General features: G+C 34.5%; 3 protein-coding genes across 10 annotated transcripts; all 3 read left to right on the forward strand.

Moving 5' to 3' along the window:
* Positions 1–7: 7 nt before the first annotated feature.
* LOC143452374 (signal transducer and activator of transcription 5B-like) lies at positions 8–6486 on the forward strand. 2 transcript variants are annotated; one of them, XM_076953328.1, is made up of 11 exons: positions 8–28; positions 557–659; positions 1292–1368; positions 1489–1576; positions 1830–1958; positions 2375–2467; positions 2813–2987; positions 3111–3273; positions 3378–3523; positions 4354–4497; positions 5171–6486. In XM_076953328.1, the coding sequence occupies exons 2-11, from the start codon at positions 561–563 to the stop codon at positions 5218–5220; spliced, it is 1164 nt and encodes a 387-aa protein (XP_076809443.1). In that variant the 5' UTR covers positions 8–28; positions 557–560; the 3' UTR covers positions 5221–6486. The 2 variants fall into 2 exon arrangements, with proteins under 2 accessions (XP_076809443.1, XP_076809436.1); XM_076953321.1 differs by lacking the exon at positions 8–28 and adding an exon at positions 267–474.
* Positions 6487–6934: 448 nt separating this feature from the next.
* On the forward strand, positions 6935–14357 carry LOC143452339 (signal transducer and activator of transcription 5B-like). 7 transcript variants are annotated; one of them, XM_076953306.1, is made up of 20 exons: positions 6935–7290; positions 7487–7578; positions 7662–7830; positions 7982–8114; positions 8349–8453; positions 8693–8761; positions 9060–9156; positions 9317–9423; positions 9534–9691; positions 10887–11027; positions 11248–11353; positions 11467–11537; positions 11730–11817; positions 11938–12066; positions 12150–12242; positions 12441–12627; positions 12755–12923; positions 13001–13137; positions 13299–13445; positions 13851–14357. In XM_076953306.1, the coding sequence occupies exons 2-20, from the start codon at positions 7491–7493 to the stop codon at positions 13904–13906; spliced, it is 2250 nt and encodes a 749-aa protein (XP_076809421.1). In that variant the 5' UTR covers positions 6935–7290; positions 7487–7490; the 3' UTR covers positions 13907–14357. The 7 variants fall into 7 exon arrangements, 6 of the variants coding, with proteins under 6 accessions (XP_076809421.1, XP_076809425.1, XP_076809397.1 ...); XM_076953310.1 differs by having other exon boundaries at positions 9534–9670; positions 13867–14357; XM_076953282.1 differs by having other exon boundaries at positions 6936–7317; positions 13867–14357.
* A 194-nt stretch (positions 14358–14551) lies between these two features.
* Positions 14552–19987, forward strand: LOC143464696 (uncharacterized). The gene is made up of 10 exons (XM_076962629.1): positions 14552–14702; positions 15918–16040; positions 16383–16468; positions 16655–16855; positions 16994–17159; positions 17299–17457; positions 17777–17969; positions 18055–18877; positions 18974–19072; positions 19162–19987. Exons 1-10 carry the CDS (start codon positions 14621–14623, stop codon positions 19768–19770), a joined length of 2541 nt encoding a protein of 846 aa, XP_076818744.1. The 5' UTR covers positions 14552–14620; the 3' UTR covers positions 19771–19987.
* The last annotated feature ends 343 nt before the right edge of the window (positions 19988–20330 follow it).

The raw sequence follows: 20330 nt of genomic DNA on the forward strand, positions 1-20330 counted from the left end.
GCAAAACAATCTAATTACCAGAAAAGCGGTATAGTATTTTATATATTTACAGTATATATATGTTTAGTGGCTATGGTATTATTGATGATGTCATACTTTATTCAGAGCCAATGATTTGTGTGCTGCTACATATGCATGCAAGCATATGTTTTCCGAGATTTTGATCTTCAAAAATTACGTACCTTGTAAAAATAGTTGCATTCAGTTTTGGAGAGAATATTAAATTATTTTATTTGTTATACAATATGATATACTGTAGCCTCATGTCTTACTGTTTTATTTTAACTTGATTGCAAACTGCGTTTCTTTCATTTATAAATCTTTGCCCAGGGCAAATAAAGCTCAGTGTGTTGATCAAGTGCTAGATCAAATTCCTGCTTGTCTTAAACTGTGTGTTTTGTTTCAAGTGGTAATAGTTTCAGCTAATCCTATATCTTCAAAACAATCTATTATGTCACCGTACTGCTCACTTAAGTCAGTAATTTACTAATATCAATTTGTAAATTTAACTATAAGAATTTGTCTTCTTTGTTAATTATAACTTGTTAAAATTTAGGGCGATGGTAATAGAGTTACAGCCTCCTCAAGTTTTACAGAAAAATAAAAAGTTTGCCTGTAAGTTGCGTCATCTAGTAGCTGATGGTCTGGCTATCCACCAGGTAAAAAATATTGCCATTGTAGTTGCATTAAGTTTCTCTGCATATTGCTAGAATCTCGCCATGTATCCAGCAGCATTATCATGAAGGTGTTTGTTTTATATGTTAAATTTGACCAAACTTTTTATGCTAGCTTCTGTGTTTTAAAGTTTCACCGACAACCATAACATTGTTATTTTTTACGGGATCATTTTCTTTTGATAGTTTTATCGCTATTTCTATGGCTCGTCTAAATATTTCAAGTTATCTATCTATTTTACAATTATTTTTGAGGGAAATGCCAAGGATATGGATTATTCTTTGCGTGTGCTGTGAATAATTGATAGGCTGTTAATCAATTAACCATATTCACGATCAGAGTTTTTTTAAAGTTTGTCATTGGCGACGACCAAGAAATTTTCGAAGATCATGAAAAAATGTTTTTGAGACCGCCACCTTAAAAAATTAATGCTAATTTTTTTCTGTTGTTGCTAAACTGTAAATTTTGAGAAACTGTTGGAGAAATTTAAGAGACTGTTTTGGTACCCAAAAACCATAACACTTTTTATGATCTCTTAACTAATGCCCCCAGCAGGCATAGCTTGCTCATCTTTGCTTTATGTGGAAATCCCAAGTGTCTGTCTGTTTACTTACAGTATCCATTTGAGATGAGCGTTAATCTTATTGATGAGGAGACTGCTGCCCAAGTAATGGAACAGAACAGTGCCCCATTGTGAGTTAAAATTTCAATTAAAACTCAAATTTAAGAATAATTTTTTATTAGGTTTGTAAAAAGTACACTTTGTATGCATAAGCTTTTTCAGTCTTTGTTAATCAGTCTTGTCTTTTACAGCCGATTCTCGGGTCATATACAAAACAATAAAGTTTTGTCCTCATTTAACGACACTTCAAAACAGCTTGTTGTCAGAATGAGCAACCTTGTGAGTAGACCATTTTTAATTTCTCATAAATTAAGTGTTGGTCCGATAACCTGATTAAAAGATCGACAACGGAAATGAGAGTCATTTAATATATAGTGTTTTAAAAACTTGACTGTTTTGAAAACTGAAGTCGATGGAAAAGTTGTCATAGCTTTTCTGTTAATGAGATTAAGTACTAATTGACTCCAACAAGGTGATAGTTGCGATGGAAAATCTGCCTCATTACTTATAAAAGCAAAATCTACAATTTCAGAGCTTGACTAAAACAGATGAAGACCGGGGAAGAAACGCAGTGGTGGCAAATGAAAAACTCTGCATGTTTTTCTCGGCTCCAATCCAAATTAAATTTCCATCAATGAGGGAAGCGGTAGTGGTGGTTAAGGTAACGCTTGGTAATTTTTTATATTCGTAGTTTAGTGGAAATATTAATTCTACAAATCCAGGCTGATAATGGTAGATGAACTGCTGCATTATAATCAGATGATCACAAAATTATCATTTACGTTTTTTCTTTAAATCTGTTGTTTTGCGTAGATTTTCGCTCAACATACTACCATACAACTCTTGAACCAAACAGTTCTTTATATTATATAAAATTCTAATATTCATTTGATTTGAGCTATGCTTTGTAGAAGAATGATTTGACTGTTATCTGAAATTAATCAGCGTTATAAAAATTAAATATGTTTTAACTGCAATTATCATGGCCATTGCTACCTCATAGTATTTGAATTATTGCTTTGTCAACAGTAGCCTATTTTCATTTCAATTTCATTCATGTGAATTTGCTATTTGCAGACTATTTCCTTACCAATTGTCATAATAACACACGGTAAACAAGAATCAGATGCAGAAGGCACAATATTTTGGGACAATGCCTTTTCTGAAATGGTAAGCAATATTCTTCTGAAAAGCTTGATTTCTTTTTTGCGTTTAGTTGCTTCGAATATTGATGATTGATCCCATTTCTGAGTGCTAATGCCAATGCTAAGGTCATTAAAACACATCACTAATATTCTGCTACATACATTCTGTTGTCTTTCAACTACCTGTCAGTTTCTGCAATAACAAATTTGCAATTTTTAATATGAGAATAAAAGATAATTTTTATAATTGAAGATCCTCCCCCAAAACACATAAGCCAAGGGTGATATTGTAAGAGCGAGAAAATTGTGTCAAAGTTTAGGCAAAGTCAATAGCATGAAAGCAAGCACACAAAAATGTTGATTGAAACAGAGAAGGAAACCATTTTTTATAACAACTGCCGTGCCACTCTTCATCCTTTTGGATCGCTTGGATTTGATCTGGAAGAAGCGATCCAAGGAGGAGGTGATGGCGAAGCAAAGAATCAATGAGGAGCCAAGAGGGTTGGACAAAATTGCGAGGAAATTTCTTACAGAGAAGCTATTCAGTAAGTTAACTTGTCAAAATGTTGGATGAAAAAAATTGGCTCCAATTTCTATACAATTAGTTTCTCAAGGTATCAACGTCTTGTGATACATTGTCTTCAAGTAACACCAGGTTTGCTCGACAGGGCATTGTGATGTCAATCCGTTTACCACTGTGAATTGGAATCAGTTCCAAAAGGAAAATGTTTGTCAGTCACAGGAGAAAATCACATTTTCATTTTGGAAATACTTTTATAACATCATGAAACTTACTTGCAGCGAACACATGAATGAAATTTGGAATGCTGGGTATGTAATATTTTAAGTGCTCACATGCAAAAGTGTCAAGTTTAAGGCCTCTTCTATTTTTAGTCTTTTTTACCAGAAAACTGATAGTTTTATATTTCATCCAGGCACATATATGGCTTTGTTGGTAGAGAGGAATCCGAAAAACTTCTCAAGAACGCGAAATGCGCAACGGGCACATTTCTTTTCCGATTTAGTCAGTCTGTGTTAGGAGCCGTTAGTATTTCCTGCAGGACTCATGGAGATAGATTCGGTAAATATATGTCTAAACAACCTGAAAACAATTTTATTGTTAATTTTTGGGGCTCAAAGACAAGTATTTATCGACACAAAGCCCACATCCAAGTTATTTGTGATGTTGGAATAATTTTTACTTACTCAAAATATTTGAGTCTAAATATATACAAAGTACCAGAACGAATACAAGAGCCAACACCGTAGAAAATATTTTATTAATCAGACATTCCATTCGATACTACAAACCATTTTAATGTTTTAGAGAATGCTTGTAATATTAACTGAAACGTCTGGTCGGTAAAATGTTTTCTACTGTCTTAACTCTTATTCATTCTACGTATAAATTCCAACACTTTGCTTCTAAGTGTAAATTTAGGTTCACTTTGTAAAAACTATCAACAATTGCTTCTGTAAAATTGTGCATTGTTGTAACTTTTGAACTGACTATACTACAACTACTGCTTCATCAATAAATTTTAGTCATTAATCACGCAGTGACAGCTTTAAGTCAGTTATTTTCACTAACATAAGTTTCCACTACTTTTAATCTAAATCGGTCCCAGGAAAAGTTTGTTTGTACTTCCTATGCTTTTTATGTGTTTTGACCGAAGTACTTATCAGATTTCCGAAAGGTTTCCATTGGTTGCAAGACTTAGGTAAAAATTTCTGCAAAGGTGTTTTGAAGGAACTATAAATCAAATTTCCAAATACATTTCCAAGAAAAGCCTAAATTGAAAACAGCAAGTTTAGGCTTTTATTTAATAATGGTGGTGATAAAATCTTTAGAAATATCTCCCATTAACCTCATTAATTATTGTCTTTAATAACCTTGTTCTTTTTATTTAGGGCAGGTAGTAGTTGGTCACTTCAAGCCAGATACGATCAAAACCTTCCGGGAACGCATGTCACTGGTTGACACAGTGAGAAAAATGAAACAACTTGTATATTTTTATCCCAACATTCCCAAACAGAATGTAGTCGGAGAAGCTGGTAAGTGGTTTGAGTAAGCTGGTAAGTGATGATATGCATGAACTTTAGTTCAGAGTTTATGTTGGAATAAAATCAAATGTAGAAGTAAGATAATGTGTTGTAAAAAATTGCGACACACTCGGTGATATTTCGGTCAAGCAGTAAACTTATAAACTTACTCTAGTAATACACGTATTGTGATAAATTGCCTCTTGTCCAGGGGCATTGCAAAATTATTGCCAATGGTTATTGAACACAGGCCACAATATAGCCAGTCTAGTTCTCTAACCACGTCGCTACCAAGCTGACTAGCGATTGGGTCGTACCCCTTTAATATAATATAATTTAACAATTCAAAATTATGTTATACTGTATTTGTCATTTTTAGCAATTTCTGATCACTACTTGAAATCCAAATATTTATCACTAGTAGCCTATTCTTCATTACCATATAGCAAAGATGGGCAAACTGCGGCTCGCCGACATGTTTTTGTGGCTCTTCTAGCTGAATTGTAATATCCATTATCGTTCGTTATCCATGCATTGTTTACTGTATTTGTTTTGACACTACTGATTTTGCAACTCGCTGGTGTTTGTAGTTTTCCGCAAGTTACTCTTTCATTGAACAAGTCTGCCCATCCCTGATCTATAGGTTAAAGGCAATATTTATGGCTTCCTTTTATTTTATTTTCAGCACAATCTGGTCAAGTCAGCTGGTATGTTGACAAGCCGGTTGATATGTAAAGAACCCTGAGAATTTTTCTGAAAAGGCCTTGGCTTACGTAATAGTCTAGAATAACCTGGTTGACTTAAAAGACGTTCAACACCGAAGCAAAATGCACATTATCTTGCATATATGTGACTGTATCATTGTGTTTTATTTTTTTATTCTATTTTGAGAAAGTGTTATGCTTTATATTCAAACAATGTGCACTATTTTACAACTGCATGTAAAAATCAAGAGGTTTGTTTAATGCCAAGTAAAAGTTCCACTCAATCATTTTTTACCATTTTACTCAAGTAATCTAAACTAGTTTATGATGCAGTAATGCCAAGTTTTAACCTCAAAGGTAAGGTGTTCCATATACCATGTAGAGATGTGATTGCATTCCGATTTTGGGCATATCAGCTCGAAATGATAAAATTTTACCAATAAGTTGCTTATTTGTGCAGGTTCACAACACAACGCCATCATTAAATCATTTGCTTTGCTACAAAAAATAGAGCTAAATGTGTTTTATGAACGGAATTTGTGTTTGGAATGTTGAGCCTAAAGCAAAGCCACTAAACCAAATCACAACTTTTTTACGAAAGTTGTTGAATTTATAGACAACATTGTACTCAAGCTCTCCAGTGTTTGTATTTGCTTTCCGAATATTTATATGCACGCAATATTTAGCAAATCCACTTGGGTTTAGGTTGATATTGACCCATCTCCAATGTACTTTTTCTTTTCAGCAATTTCGCTCTGCCCTGTATAATATGCTTGTAAAGTTCCAGAAACTAATGCAGTACTGACTGAGATTAAGTTGTCTTTAATCACTATAATAGCCACCCTTTAATTAAATAAAAAATCGTGTTTTATGGTTTACGTTTGTTGCATTTCTGTTTCTAGCTTTTGTTTCTTGTATGTATGTGGTGTATTGCTACTTTTTAATATCCCCAATATTCCCCATATTGCAAAATCATGAATTGTACTTTGTTTTGTCCGCCATTACCATTTTGTCTCTGTTTACTCTCTACTTTGAGATACGTTGCATCTTTTATGCGGTAATAAACTTAAAAATTCCCAACTTGATCTACTGAGTATTACTTATGTTATTACTAGCTTCATTACACGCCCTTTTGTCTTGGTTATTAACATTGTAAGCTAACTCCACAGCCGTCAAGTAACTTTCATTAGTTTTCATTAGAATATATTTCAATGCAGCTAATTTGCATGAGATCATGTTATGTGCCATGTTTTCTGCTGTGCCATTAATTTTTGTAAATAAACTTCTGAAGCTTTAATAGTCTTCCGGTGATGTTTCTGATTTATAAGTTTGTCATGGCCGTGTACTCAGAGGTCAATAATCTCAACAATAATTATGCTTTTAAATGAGACAGGTGAGACTCCTTTATGATCTCGTTATTGTTTTTATAGCAAGCAGTGAAGTTGATTTGTACCCACGTATAATAAACAAACAAATTTTAAACAATGAATTTAATCAAGCTGGAAATAAGGTTTGATGTGATCTTTGACATAATATTGCATATCGATGGAAAATTTTATTTTTACAAACACAATAAAGAAACAGAGGAGAATGACGTCATGTTTATCTTTCCACGTACTGTTTGCAAAGGTGTTATTTACCTTTACTTGGAACTGTCTGTAAAATCCCCTATTCAGTCTGTTTACATAGTGACAACATAAAAAAGTAAAAATTCCATTCAACCTCTTTCATACCATATTTAAAATGTTATCAATTTTACAGAGCAGTAAGAGTGAAGGTTGAAAATTAGATTAGTTTTTGTTGTTGCAACTGCATCTTTGTCAATATTTGCAACTAATAGTTTTTCAAAGAGCTGATGCAAGTGTCGCATTTAATTATTTCTAATTACAACATTTTTCTTTGCGCACATTTTTACTAACCAAAAACATAGACTTCGGGAGCAATAGCTTGTAATCAGTTATAGTATGTCACTAAGGTACAGTATATGTTAGTTGCAAAAATATCATTTTTTTCGGTTTGCTACTTAATATTTCTTCTTGCTGACATGTTGCAAAGAACTTTGATTGATTGAAATACCGGTAACAAGAAGCAAAACAGAGAGGTAACTGACTTCACATGTTTGATCTTGGTAAATACTGTTGCTAATGTTTATCTTATGTCAATCACTTACGATAAACCAACATTCAGATAAATCAGGTTACAGTTTTGAGGTAAATTTGATATTTAAAGATATTAGATTTTCTCCCTACCATAACAGAATGGTTTGTATATCTAATCAACTGCACTTAACCTATCAGCAGCATGGATTGGGATATGTCATATTTTGCAAATAATCAAGAACCGTTCAATTTGAGTGAAATCTATGGAATTCTCTTGCTGCCTGATATAGGTATGTTGTTGCCATGCATATGTTCACATATGAAAACTAAGAATATGTCAATAACATTTAAAATTAACTAAAATCTTTGTTAGGCTTAGATACTAACCCGGATGAGATCTTTGGCCAATGGAGAAGGTTTTCTGGGCTGATGTTTAACAGCAATCCAGTAAAAGACATGTTGCAGTCATATTTTAAAGATTTTCACAAATATATTAGTTATAGAATTATATTTACTGACATCATTGAAGGCACTGTTAACTGGTGAGTAAGACATGAATGTTTTTTAACATTAATGAATATAAATTTGAGAGAGACTTAATAGGAATGAATATTCACATACATTTGTGTTAATTTATCAACATTATTATTTTCAGCTGATGTAGTATCTTTTTTTTCTATGTTACATCTTTAGGTCTGATGTTACTTTTGAGGATGCTTGTATATACATGAAAAAGTTTGCAGATGAACTTCAGAGGCAACAAAACAACACCTCAACAGTTGCAATTAATGAAGAGTTTGAGCATTTTCAAGCTGAAATTCTTCAAGTAAATTATTTATTGTTATTCTATGCTTTCTTCACAGACAAATTTCATGTAAAAAATGTGATATTCTGGTACATAAACATTGATTGAAAAATTGTTGCAACATGTTAAAAGTTTAAGCCAAAATCATGATTTGTATAGTTTTTTGTATGAAATGTGAAAGCAATCAATCTTTTCCTTTTCTAGTTATATTATAGCACATAACTGCCTAACTGGACTTGTCATTGAAAATTCTAGAATTCACTTTGTGATGAACCACTCAAGTTGATGTCTATCTTTCAATCTATGCTGAAAAGGGAACAAGATATATTAAAACTTGCTGTGAATAGTCAATTAAGTCATGTATGTGTCGACAAACCAAAGTCATTCTGTTGTTTTCACATAATAAGTTTTAATTATTATGTTGATAAAATTTATTGTTTCCTTACGTACATACTGTGTGACAACATGTAGACTGTATATTGCATTAAAGCAACTGTTATGTGTTATGATATTTTACTGTAAAACAGATTTGTTGACTGCTTGCATTTAACAACCATTTTCAACTTTTTATTACTGAGAATGTTTGGCATATTTTGTAGATGCAGCTTCCAAACAACAACAACAACATACGTGATGACTTTGTGCAGAACATGAGAAAAGCATATGCGGTAGCACTTTGACAGTTACCCACCATAAATTATTATTGTTGCAGTTGTACTTTTTTATTATTTCTGAAAGACAGCTTTAGTATTTTGAGTGGAACCTTTTGCATGGCCTGTAGGCTATCTCAAAAAGTTGTGTATTTAAGCAATATTTTAGCGCATAATGTTTGGAGCGGCTTGTAATTCGAAAGATGAAAAACAGACTAAATATTCTTAACCATGATGAACAGACATTTAGTTTCAATCTAGAAACATTCTATGAAGTAGAAAATACTACATAACATTCTTTTAAACAATATTTCAGCAACTCAGTCAAATTGAAAATTCAACCTATGATACTTCAAATAAAGTGGACATTTTGGAGAATGAATTCAAAGCTTTATGTCAATTTTTTACTGACGGTAAAGAGCACATAACGCGTACATTGTTTATTATAGTGAATTTTTATCAGCAGTTTTTCGATAATAGTTTTACCATATTAGTCTTTATATATTACGCTAATGTTAGTTCTAGACAGTATGTAGATTGCTCCTCAAATATTTTAAAAGTGGTATCTTATAGATGACACATCACTGCAGTACAATTGGCCAGACCAGGGTTGTCCTCCTCAAGCCTACCAGAAAGAAGAACTGACAAACAGAAGGATATGCTTGGAGCAGAATATACAGGTGGACATTTATGCAAACTTTTGTAATGTATAAACAAAATTAATTGCTTGTGTTTCTGTCTAATGACTTTAAAAGTATTTGCTTATTTTCTTGCATTACCACCCTTGCAGGCGGCTGCTGATTATCACCAAAGCTTTCTCTGCAATGAAATACACACATTGCTCAATAATTTCCTACTGGTGTTGAGAAATTGGCAGGCCAACCAGAGCCTGGTTACCATTGGATCACACAGCAGAAAATCTTTAGAGTTAAGAGAATTAGAAAAATGGTAACATACTTGTTTTTAAACTGTGGGATATGTGTAATATTGTGCATATATCATGTGAATTTGAAGTTACCAATTTTACGACTTCTACTTTTTTTAAGTGTCGAATTGTCAACCATTTTATATGTGATATTGCAACTAGCTGTATCATTTTTGGATGACCCTGTCATTGCGCCCACAAACAGTTTTTCCACCAGTATTTCTGTTTACATGAAGTGGCACGTTCACCTGATCTACCTTATCATTATTATTAATATTATTTACATTATTGCTTTGGCTAAGTATGACTTGTGACGCTGCATCAACGTAACAATGCAAACGTTCTTAAAGATAAAAATATTTAAATAAGATTATAAATTAAGGAAGTATCTTCAACCCAATCATCACAAACAATCACAATGTTATCAAACGATAAAGCATGCATTTGAATTTTGCTGTGAAACAAAAGTGGAAAGAAGCTCAACCAAACAATAATAAAGAACAGAGTTTGTCAATTACAAACTTGCATGATACTAGATAAACCTATTAAAAACATATTATTGCATTAAGCTTTCTTTGTGTATAAATATAGCAAAGTAAGCTTAATTCCTAAGTGCGCAATAGCACTTGAAGACAATTGAATATGGCGAAATTACAGGGGTGTAATTACCAGAGTCGTAATGATTCAAGTCAGTGACTTGACTCGAGCCACTTTTTTCCAAGACTCGACTTGACTCGAGTTCCTTTCTAAGAAAGTACAAAAATGACTTGACTTGAGTCAGGTCTTTTTGATTACATTTCAGAATTAAAGTAAAACGTATTTCTATTCTTTAGTCAGAATACGTTAAAATGTAACTCAAAATGATTTTATTTGATGAAGCAAATGAAGCAAATTTTGTAATAATCCTAAACGTTTGTGGTTGATGGAAAGGGTGTTTTTGCTTGGCTTGGTTTCGAATAATAATTAATCCATTCGACTTATTCAAGTCACTTGTACTAAAAGACTTGACTTGAGTCTTAAAAGGTAAATGACTTGACTTGCGACTCGAGTTTGATGACTTGGTTATGACTCTGGGAATTACTATAAAACCTGATTCTTGGTTTAATTTTATATTCTCTATAAAAAGATAATATAAACCTATACTTTTAAATGAAGAGATTCTTTGCGATCAATAAATGCAAAAGCAAAGCGATGTCTTATACCCTTTAATTTTTACAGTTGCAAAAGAATTACTAAAGTTCTGATTAGTTGTATGCAACAAGTTGTCAAGTTACAGCAAATGGCTGTGGATCAAGTCAAAGACCAAGTTCAATGCTCAACTCAACAGTATGAGGCTTTAATCTGTGAAGTTGCTAGAAGGTAATATTACTTGCTTGCTTGCTGATTAAAACGCTACTTAACGTTATCGATTGGAATATATGAGAAATAGCATGCCTTGTTATTCAGTATGGCAGCTTCAAATTAAACATAACTTTGACTTACTATGCCTAAAATTGAGAAAGGATCTGTAGAATAACTTTTTATGCTATTACACTTAAACAACACATTAATACAAACTTCCTATTTTCCATGCTTTCAGTGCTTTTGTCATTGAAAAGCATCCACCTCAAGTGCTGTTGCTTCATAAGATATTCAAGAGCAGACTGAGACATCTTGCTGCAAGTGAACTTAAAGATATCGCCAATGCAAGTATTTTAATTCTAACGCTAAGCTTTCACTACTATACCTTAAACTTTGCTTGAAACAAGTTCAAGTTATTTCCATACTAAGCTAACCAAAAACATTGCAATTTGTGTAGGTTAGATTTATTACAACAGCCAACCTTATAGACCGACATACCGTGAGTGCTATCAGTGAACAAATAAACATGTAAGTATGAAATTTGTACATTTTTCAGGATAAAAGTCAAATAGTTAAGTTTCTTCCCATGTCACAAGGACAAATATAAAGTGTTACAGAACTGATAAGAGTAAACAACCTTTCACCCCTTTGCCAACATATAAAAGTGACGTTTTCACTTAACTCGCCATCAAACTTAGCTTAATTGGTTGCTAATTTCAGCACACCCTCTGGAAACATGATCAACAATCAGGCAGAATCATCTTTTTCCACAACCAGTGACTCAATTTTGGTTGAAATGGAAAACATGGTAGAAATGTTGCAATTATTTGTGAAAATATTCAAAGCTTGATCCTTAACATTGAATCGTTTTAGTACCTTTCATATTATGTTGTAAGAGACTTGTATTTAGCTTATTTCTTTGCTTTAGCGGTTGGTATCATCCAAACATGCTGTAGTGGAAGGAGAGCGCATAGCAGATGAAAAGCAGTGCATTGTTTTTCATGCAGAAATCTTTTTGAAATGTCCATCGATGGTGCAGTACAATGTACAGGCTAAGGTATCAGCTTAAGATATTATGCTTCACGTTTCCATTTTTATTTTGTAGGATTGGAAATAGATTACTGTATTATTGTTTTTCAGGTATTGTCATCACCAGTCGTTGTAATAAGTCATGTAAAGCAAGAAGCCGATGCAAATGCAACTATATTTTGGGACAATGCATTTTCAGAACAGGTTTACAAATTTTAAACAAAGTTGTTAAACTTTTGACATCTCGTATAAATTGTGTGTTGACTTGTTTAATGATTGCATGCTCGTATAAATAGTTTGTTGCACAGGTTTTTATGAATTAATGACCAGTAAATTTTGTTTAAGTTGCGGAAAAATTTGGATGTTACCTTTAAAACATAAATACATGTCAATTTTGTTTAGCAGCAAAGAACACCATTCGAAGTTACAAGGTCTGTTCAGTTGTATGACTTGCTTTTTCACCTGGATCAGCTATGGATAGAAGAATTAAGAAAGATTGGAGCATCTAAGAAAAAAAATATCAACCAATCACATGACATTCGCGGTTTAGATGATGATGCAAAAAGGTTTTTGGCAATGAAGTTAATTGGTAAAAGGTTTTTAGATAATTTGCATCATATTTGCCTTTGTGTAATTTTCAATGCTTTTTGTAACTGAGAAACTTTTTGAAATCTTGTTGGATTTATTGATAACGATTTTGTAATATACTTTCTTAGGAAAAAGTGCTGGTAGTTTGAATCCTTTTAGTGCTGTCAATTGGAATATGTTTCAAAAAGATAAAATAGTTCCAATGGAAGTCAAGAAGAATTTCTCATTTTGGAATTACTTTTATAAAATTATGAAACTTGTTACCTGTCCACTGATTTGTAATTACTGGAATGCTGGGTTAGTAACACTAAAAATTTTGTGTATATCATTTATTATCAAACCAAAAGACTGAGGAATGTAAATTTTACTTTTAGAATAGTAATGGGATTTATAGACAAGGCCACTAGTGAACGTCTTCTTGAACAATATACTAGTGGCACATTTCTTTTACGCTTCAGCCAAACAGTATTAGGAGGTCTTGTAATCACTTTCCGTACAGAAAATGACGAAGGTAAACATAAACTGAATTGAAAAAACATGAGTGCGCTTTAAATATGCAGATTAAATAACGTTTTTCACTAGGTTCATTTTTTGTAAATGAAAAAGTATTCTATTAATTATTAATTATGGATTATATCTGTGTATCAAAATAAATACTAAACGCTGTTTTAGGTGGAGTGAAAGTTGTACATTATGCCCCTGATACTGTTAAAGATTTCAAGCAATGCTCACTGGCTGATATTTTGAAAAAGTTGCCTCATCTCAGATTCTTATACCCTGATTTGAAAAAGGATGATGTCTTTGGTCAATACTACTCAGGTAGCAGTCAACAGACTGATGCCTATATATTTGAATAGTTGCTTATAGCCAGGGCCAGCCTTAGCAAGCGTGAGGTCCAATGCAATAACTTATGGTGGAGCCCCTTGCCGATTTTATATTATTTAATTATGATAATAATCAAAACATAAACCAAATATCAACTCTTTGCAAATCAGCTCCTATCGGAGCTTTGCTTTGTGATATATTTTCATTAGAACTAATTAAGAAATAACAATGGTTTGCACAAAATAAAAGCTATAAGCTGTTATTTTACCTTTGATGCTAAGCAGCGCGGTGCGGAACCAACGCTTCGCTCGCATCGGCCTAAGGCTGGCCGTGCACATAACGGAATAACGGGTAACTTGGAGTTAACGAAGAAGATATTGATTTAACTGAACAATATAGAATTTACTTTTTTCAGAACCATCTCGATCGCCACATTCTATGAGATATATTCCTAAACCAATTTTTAAAGAAGCTTAATTAAATTATTGCTTACATTTGTAATTAAAGTTTGTGACGGTAAATGGCTATTTTAACAAAAATAAAAATGTACTAAAGGTTGGCAATTGGTATGGTTTTGCAAAGATACTTTATGTCTGAGCAGTTTTGTTAGAACATCTCATTTTTGTGTGACGACATAGTTAAGTCGAATTAGCCAGTTTAAAGTCGAAGTTTAAAGTATCACAAATCCAAACGGTAAAACTATTTTGTATTTGGCACCAACTCGGTTTCATGATTAGTATGAATACTATCCAGATCGTTTGCCCTCCATTTCAATAAACAAAACCACTTGTTGCCTTTATAGAACGAAAATAAACTCTTTAATGTTGCTTGTTTGTTAACGATCTGGGTACAAAATGTGTATATTTTATGTGCTGCATCTCGCACTGGAATAAAACACAATTTTGACAATGATTCAAAACTACTTACAGCATAGTACTGCAAGTTGTATGAAAGTTAAAGAAATTTGAATTTAAAAGTCGTTTCCGATACCAGCAGAAAGAAAGACAGCTGCTTCATAATAACTGCAGAGGGTAGGCAAACGCCACAAAAGCAAAGCAGACAAACCTTTTAACTATAGACATCTTATGGGCACTGATGGCGCTCAAACATCTTCCTCAGAAAGTCAGGCAACTTCCTGTTTGACAAGAAGTGGGGATAAAAGATAGGCAATGGCTGCTGAATATCGTGTGAACAAAGAATCAGAAAGCAATCCAAACACTTCAACGAGCATTGAAATTTTGTTGAAAGCAGGTAATTTGCCGCAATTTCTTAGTTACACTTGGCATATTTTGGATTAGTTGCTTAAACTTTTAACAAATTTGTTATCGTTAAAACTACTTTGGAAAAGTTTAGCCTAGCTGAAATTAGTTCCTTATTTACGCGGAAGTGTTGTAGAAAGCAAACAAATATGCGTCCTTTCCTTGTTAAGAAATTTGCTATATGTGCTATTGCACATTGCTCCTCAATCTAGTCCTATACAGCCTATAGTAATATCAGTACTTTCTAATGTAATGCCATAAAATTAGCTATTTATATACATACCGGTATAGGCTAATACTTAAACTTACTTGCGGCGGTGCATAGTTAAAAAAGTTTAAAACTAGCCTAGTTTTGTTTAGGAATTGTCTTTGTAATTACGAAAACTTGTTCAATAAAAGTTTTCGTAAATACAGGCATAATATAAAAAACGTTTTATTTACCAGTTCGCCATAAAACTAACCAATTATTCAATCTCAAAAATCCGCATCCGGTCAAGTTCATATAGCTGTTGGTAACAAGCACAAACAATAGTCTGGCGAGTATTAGGATTCGTTTTATTTAGTTTTCAATACTCACTGATCTTGTGTTCCACTGCTATTTGCGTACAACCCTGACATGCTTAGGCCTAGTTAAAAAACGTTTATGTCTACATTTAACCAGACCTCCGGATTTTCCTAAATACCACTTGTGGCTTTGTCCACAGCAGTTTGGGTGTATAAGCCTAGCCTTACCTAGTTTGAAATTAGGAATCATTAATTATCCTTTACTGAAAGCTTTAGCCTAGTCGTGCACCAGTAAACGTTAGCATGAGCAGCTTCAAATTTGTGTGATGAAACCTAGAACGTATTCGAGATAGGCTACATCATTTTTCAGTTTTGGGTCTAGTACAGACTTGCAGAAGTGCACAACCACCGGTAACATTTATATACCAGATGAAAATTATGAGACCAGAACAGTCAAAGCGGTATTTTTGACAAAATCATATTTATATATAACTTTTAATTTTTAGACAAATATTTTTAATTTTTTTCACCTTATACACTGGGTGACCTCACAGAGAAGTACCTTACTAGACTGCTATTTGCTAAATAAAGATCTAAGATCAAACTTACAAATTGGTTTGTCTCATTGTAGCTTTATTAGCTAAATTAGAAGAATTTTTGTTTGGTACATACTTATTTTTTGCATTTGTGTGGTCTTGTTCAGTTGAAGCTAGTTCCACCAATCAAGCAAGTTTTACATCTCTACAAATTGAACAGAATTCAACTCATAATCAACACCATCTTTTGGATGAAGGCGAAAAAGTTTTACAAGCCTTTAAGGGTTTAGGTAACTTGCTTTTTGCAAAAATGTGTTTGCTAACAGTATTATGTTTGATTGTACTGAATTCGTCTGACTTTTGAGTTTAGCATTTACAATTCTTATAAATCGTTATGCGATTAGCATACAATGTTATAATACATATATGCATATATATTATAGGCTGTTGTCTCAATATATGTATTATATACAAAATAAATTACATAAATATTTTTAAACAATGTTATTAGTCGAAAATCATCAAATCATTATTCTCATGGGTCCATATCATACGTTTACTTTTAATGATACTAATTTTACAACTATTAAGTAATTAAACAACACTACTGTAACTTGCATTTTTTAACACAGAGGCGGTTAACTCTTCAGTTCCTGTTACACCTACCAATTCTGAGTATGGCAGTCATGCTTCTTTTCCATATCAAGTACAAGCAAATGTAAGCATTGAAATGGTGTTCAAGTTACACTTTGATTAATGTACCTATCAACTGGTAGTGCACAATACAATGAACAATGTCATGCAATGCAACTTGAACACCTATTTATTATTTTAGTAAACTGGCATGTCAATTAGATGGAAATGTGTTGGCATTGTTGTTGTAATTGAAGTCATGATTTTTTAGGAAACATGTGCAAGTGATAATATTTCAGAATCTGATGCATTTATAACTGTCGAAGAGGGAGTTGAAGTTGTAATTGAAGACGATGGTCCAAATACAAGGTTAGCAAAATTGCTTTCGACATCTCCCAAAGAATGGACAGAAGATGGGGTGTTTGCCTGGATGCAATATGTTATTAATCAATTCAGTTTGGACGCTGCTACGGCAAGAAGTTTTGAATATTAACTTGTGATTTAACGGAAAGTTTCATACATTTTTACACGGTTGTGCACTCCTACATTTGGTCCATACGTATTTGGTAAGACTCATGGAAATCGTAACTGCTCTTATCTGTTGCTCTAGTTAAAGAACTTGCATATCAATGGTCGTGAACTGTGCATGTTCAGTCAGGGTGAGTTTGAAGAGAAAGTGCCACACGGAGTTGTGCTTTGGGCCCATTTGCAGCTTTTAAATGCTGCCCAGAAACAAACAACTGAAAAGGAAGCACCAATGCTTGAGAAATCAAATGGTTCGTATCCGTCATCTTTCATTTAATCGGCCGTGAGAGCAAACAAAATTTTTATAACAATGTGATGGTATATTAGTTATGCAATTGCCGTATAAAGAAATTTCTACATTTTGTAATCTTTTGGCATTGTTTATGACAGCTGAAATTGAGGCATCCTTAGAAAGTGATGCAAAAACTGCATTAGAGGCAAGTCAATACACCCATGATGACTCCTTGATATCTGTGCAAATGACAAAGCCAAAACGACAAAATACGGAAAGGTCATATCAGTCGTGCACAACAAGGCCTTGCAATAGTGGTCAGTCATTATAGTATAATATTTATTGCTTTTTCTGCGTTGTTTTTGTGTCACTAAAAATCGTTTATTGAATGGCTGGGACCATAAATGTAGTTAATGTTGAGAAAAACTGCTTTCCTGTTTCCTGAGATTTTCCTGATGATTTAGGTATGAACTGTTTTAAGTAGCTGTGTCTTGACAATATCAAATAATAATTAATCTGTATTCCATGCTATGTACAGGTAGTATAATTTATGACACTGTTGGGAACTGAGAATTAGAACTTGACTCATAAAACAAATCCAGTGATGAGATTATCAAACCAATTTTATACATTTAGGTAACTCTTATTTTTTGTGGGAATTTCTTCTTGCACTGCTCCAAGACCCCATCACATGTCCTCGATACATTCGTTGGGTGGATGTGGACAGAGGAATTTTTAAAATCACTGATTCAAGGATGGTGTCGTGGTTGTGGGGACAGCATAAGAAGAAGCCAGAAATGAACTACGAGACAATGGGGAGGGCGTTGAGGTTTGTGGTGACCAAGTTTCTCAGGTTGATTTGTTGTTACAATATTGCTGATACATTCGTTGGAAGTTCATCATATCTATCTTAGATATTACTATCAGAAGGGGATAATGCGAAAAGTTGATGGCCACCGTCTGATGTACCAATTTCGAGAGCTCCCGAAAAGCATGAATGTCATTGAAAAAGGCATCATTGAGATCGGTCCGGATGGAAAAGTCTCCCCTATAGAATTAGATGAGGAAGGTTGGCCAGAGATACCCAGCAGTCGGCTGAAGTCTCTTTGTGTTCCTAGCATCCCCCCACTTTCAGAAGGCGCCCCTGCCCTTGCAAAGTTGCTTCAGTCCGTTGACAGCGTCACATCTAGGAGCGAGCTACACAAAGCACCCGCAAGAGTCACCCAGGCAAAAATACACCCTAAACTGATCCATGTCACACCCGATGGTATCGTGATGGGTGTGGCACTCGGCCCTGCCAGTCATTTTCAAGCATCTGGAGCCACATCTCTTTTACAGGTTGAAAATGAACCTGGCGAGCCGACGCTGCTACTGACCTGTGATGCTCAAAACATCGTTGTACCCTCCAGCGAGGTTCAGTTTGTATCAAATTACGTGGTCGGCCCTACGCAGATAAAAGGAGAAGTTGTCACTGTTGTCAGCGACAACAACCAATCACCATCGGTCCAAGAGCTTATCGCAAATACGGACATTACGTCGAGTTTGTCAGCTCAAAAACGGATACTCACCGAGTTAACTTGCGCAGAAACCCTTCCTCATGATAATTTATGCCTCTTTTCTCAAGCTCACGTGCCCAAACACAAGTGCAGACTCATGGTAGCAAATCAAGTCACCGAAGCCTATCTACCTATCCCTGATGACAATGGACGAAAACGTGTACATCCGACTAGTACATGGGTACGGTATACTCTAATAATCAAATCAACCACCTATTTGCATGGCTGTTTTGCTTGTATAGCGCTTTACTTATTCAAATATTCGTCACTACGTCAGGTACCGGAAGTTGGTTACGTCGATCAGGAAAACTGCACAATGACGCCGGCCATGCTAGAGACATTAAGGAAAGCCACTGTACACATACGACCCGCTGTGGTGGGTAAAATGCATTCAAGAACGATATTTCAAGTCATTTCTTAAGGAGTCGCTGTTAACATTAATTTAACTTGTGCTTACATCTTAAGGCAAGCAAGGCCGGTGCAGTCCCATCACCAGCGAGGCTGTTTCTGAAAAATCTTCCAAACACCGGGGGAAACGCAAAAATTATCGCTCTTCCACCTACGATTGTCAGGACTCCTTTAAAACCCACTCTTAGAAGTTGGGTGAAGACGTCACCCGCCTGCACTGGAACCGATTCTGCTGGGTCGAATTTATTTCAACGCCCTCAAGTGACGGTTGAAATCGAAGGAGGATCTGAAGAAGAGATGGAATTGGCTGGGGAAGAGGAATCCTCGCTTCCCTCAAGAGATCGTACGGTTCCCGCCGACTCGCAATCGAGTGATGAAAGTTCGGGACAGGACGGCAGCGATCTCGTGACATTGCCACTTTCAACGACCGCGAGTGGGCGCCATGTCCTTACCTTTCCCAAATCGGTTTTAGATAAAGCCGGGGTAGACGTTAATACATCTTTGTCGGCCGATCAATCGGTGTCTTATATTGTCACGGTGTCGGGCGATCAAATTATACTGACACCAGAAGCATTAGTTCATCAACCCGAGGCAAGTAGAGCGCAAGAAGTATCTTCGTCAAATATCACCAACACTTCTGGTGCTCTCCAGCCTACCACTGGTTGACTGTGACCCTGAACTGACTTTTTTTAAGTTTTTTGCCATTAAAATCCTTTTCTGCAGCAAATTTTATGGCCCTTTTATTTCATGAATTTTTAACAGTGAAAGGGTTGTAGAATGTGCCGTGCAGTCAGACCACTCTCTTCTGTATAAAAATGTCGGTTTAGCAAAGTATCCGGATAATCGAAAGAATATCACAATAAAATCATTTTACGTAAGATAAGCATACATTTAGGACAAGTAGATAGCATACATCTAGGACTACCCTAGATTAAGGCGCGAAGAATGAACTGCGTTAAAAATTTAACTGCGTCGAAAACAAATAATTGTAGTAAAGGAATATAGAAAATTAGTCAACGGCTGCGAATAAAACAAATACTGATGAGTGAGGTTCAATAAATATGTAACATTTGGTGGTGGTAGCATTAGCAGGTATTTTCTATTTATTTAGCATATCCATTCCTCTATCGCCATGTCGCAGTCATACAGTGAGTTTTCAGCATTAAAGGGGTAAAATGCATGGAAAGAAAAAGCTAGCTATCAGTTTCATGTTCATGCCGGACAGC

Source organism: Clavelina lepadiformis, chromosome 1 (assembly GCF_947623445.1).
Source record: "Clavelina lepadiformis chromosome 1, kaClaLepa1.1, whole genome shotgun sequence".
Lineage (NCBI taxonomy): Eukaryota > Metazoa > Chordata > Ascidiacea > Aplousobranchia > Clavelinidae > Clavelina > Clavelina lepadiformis.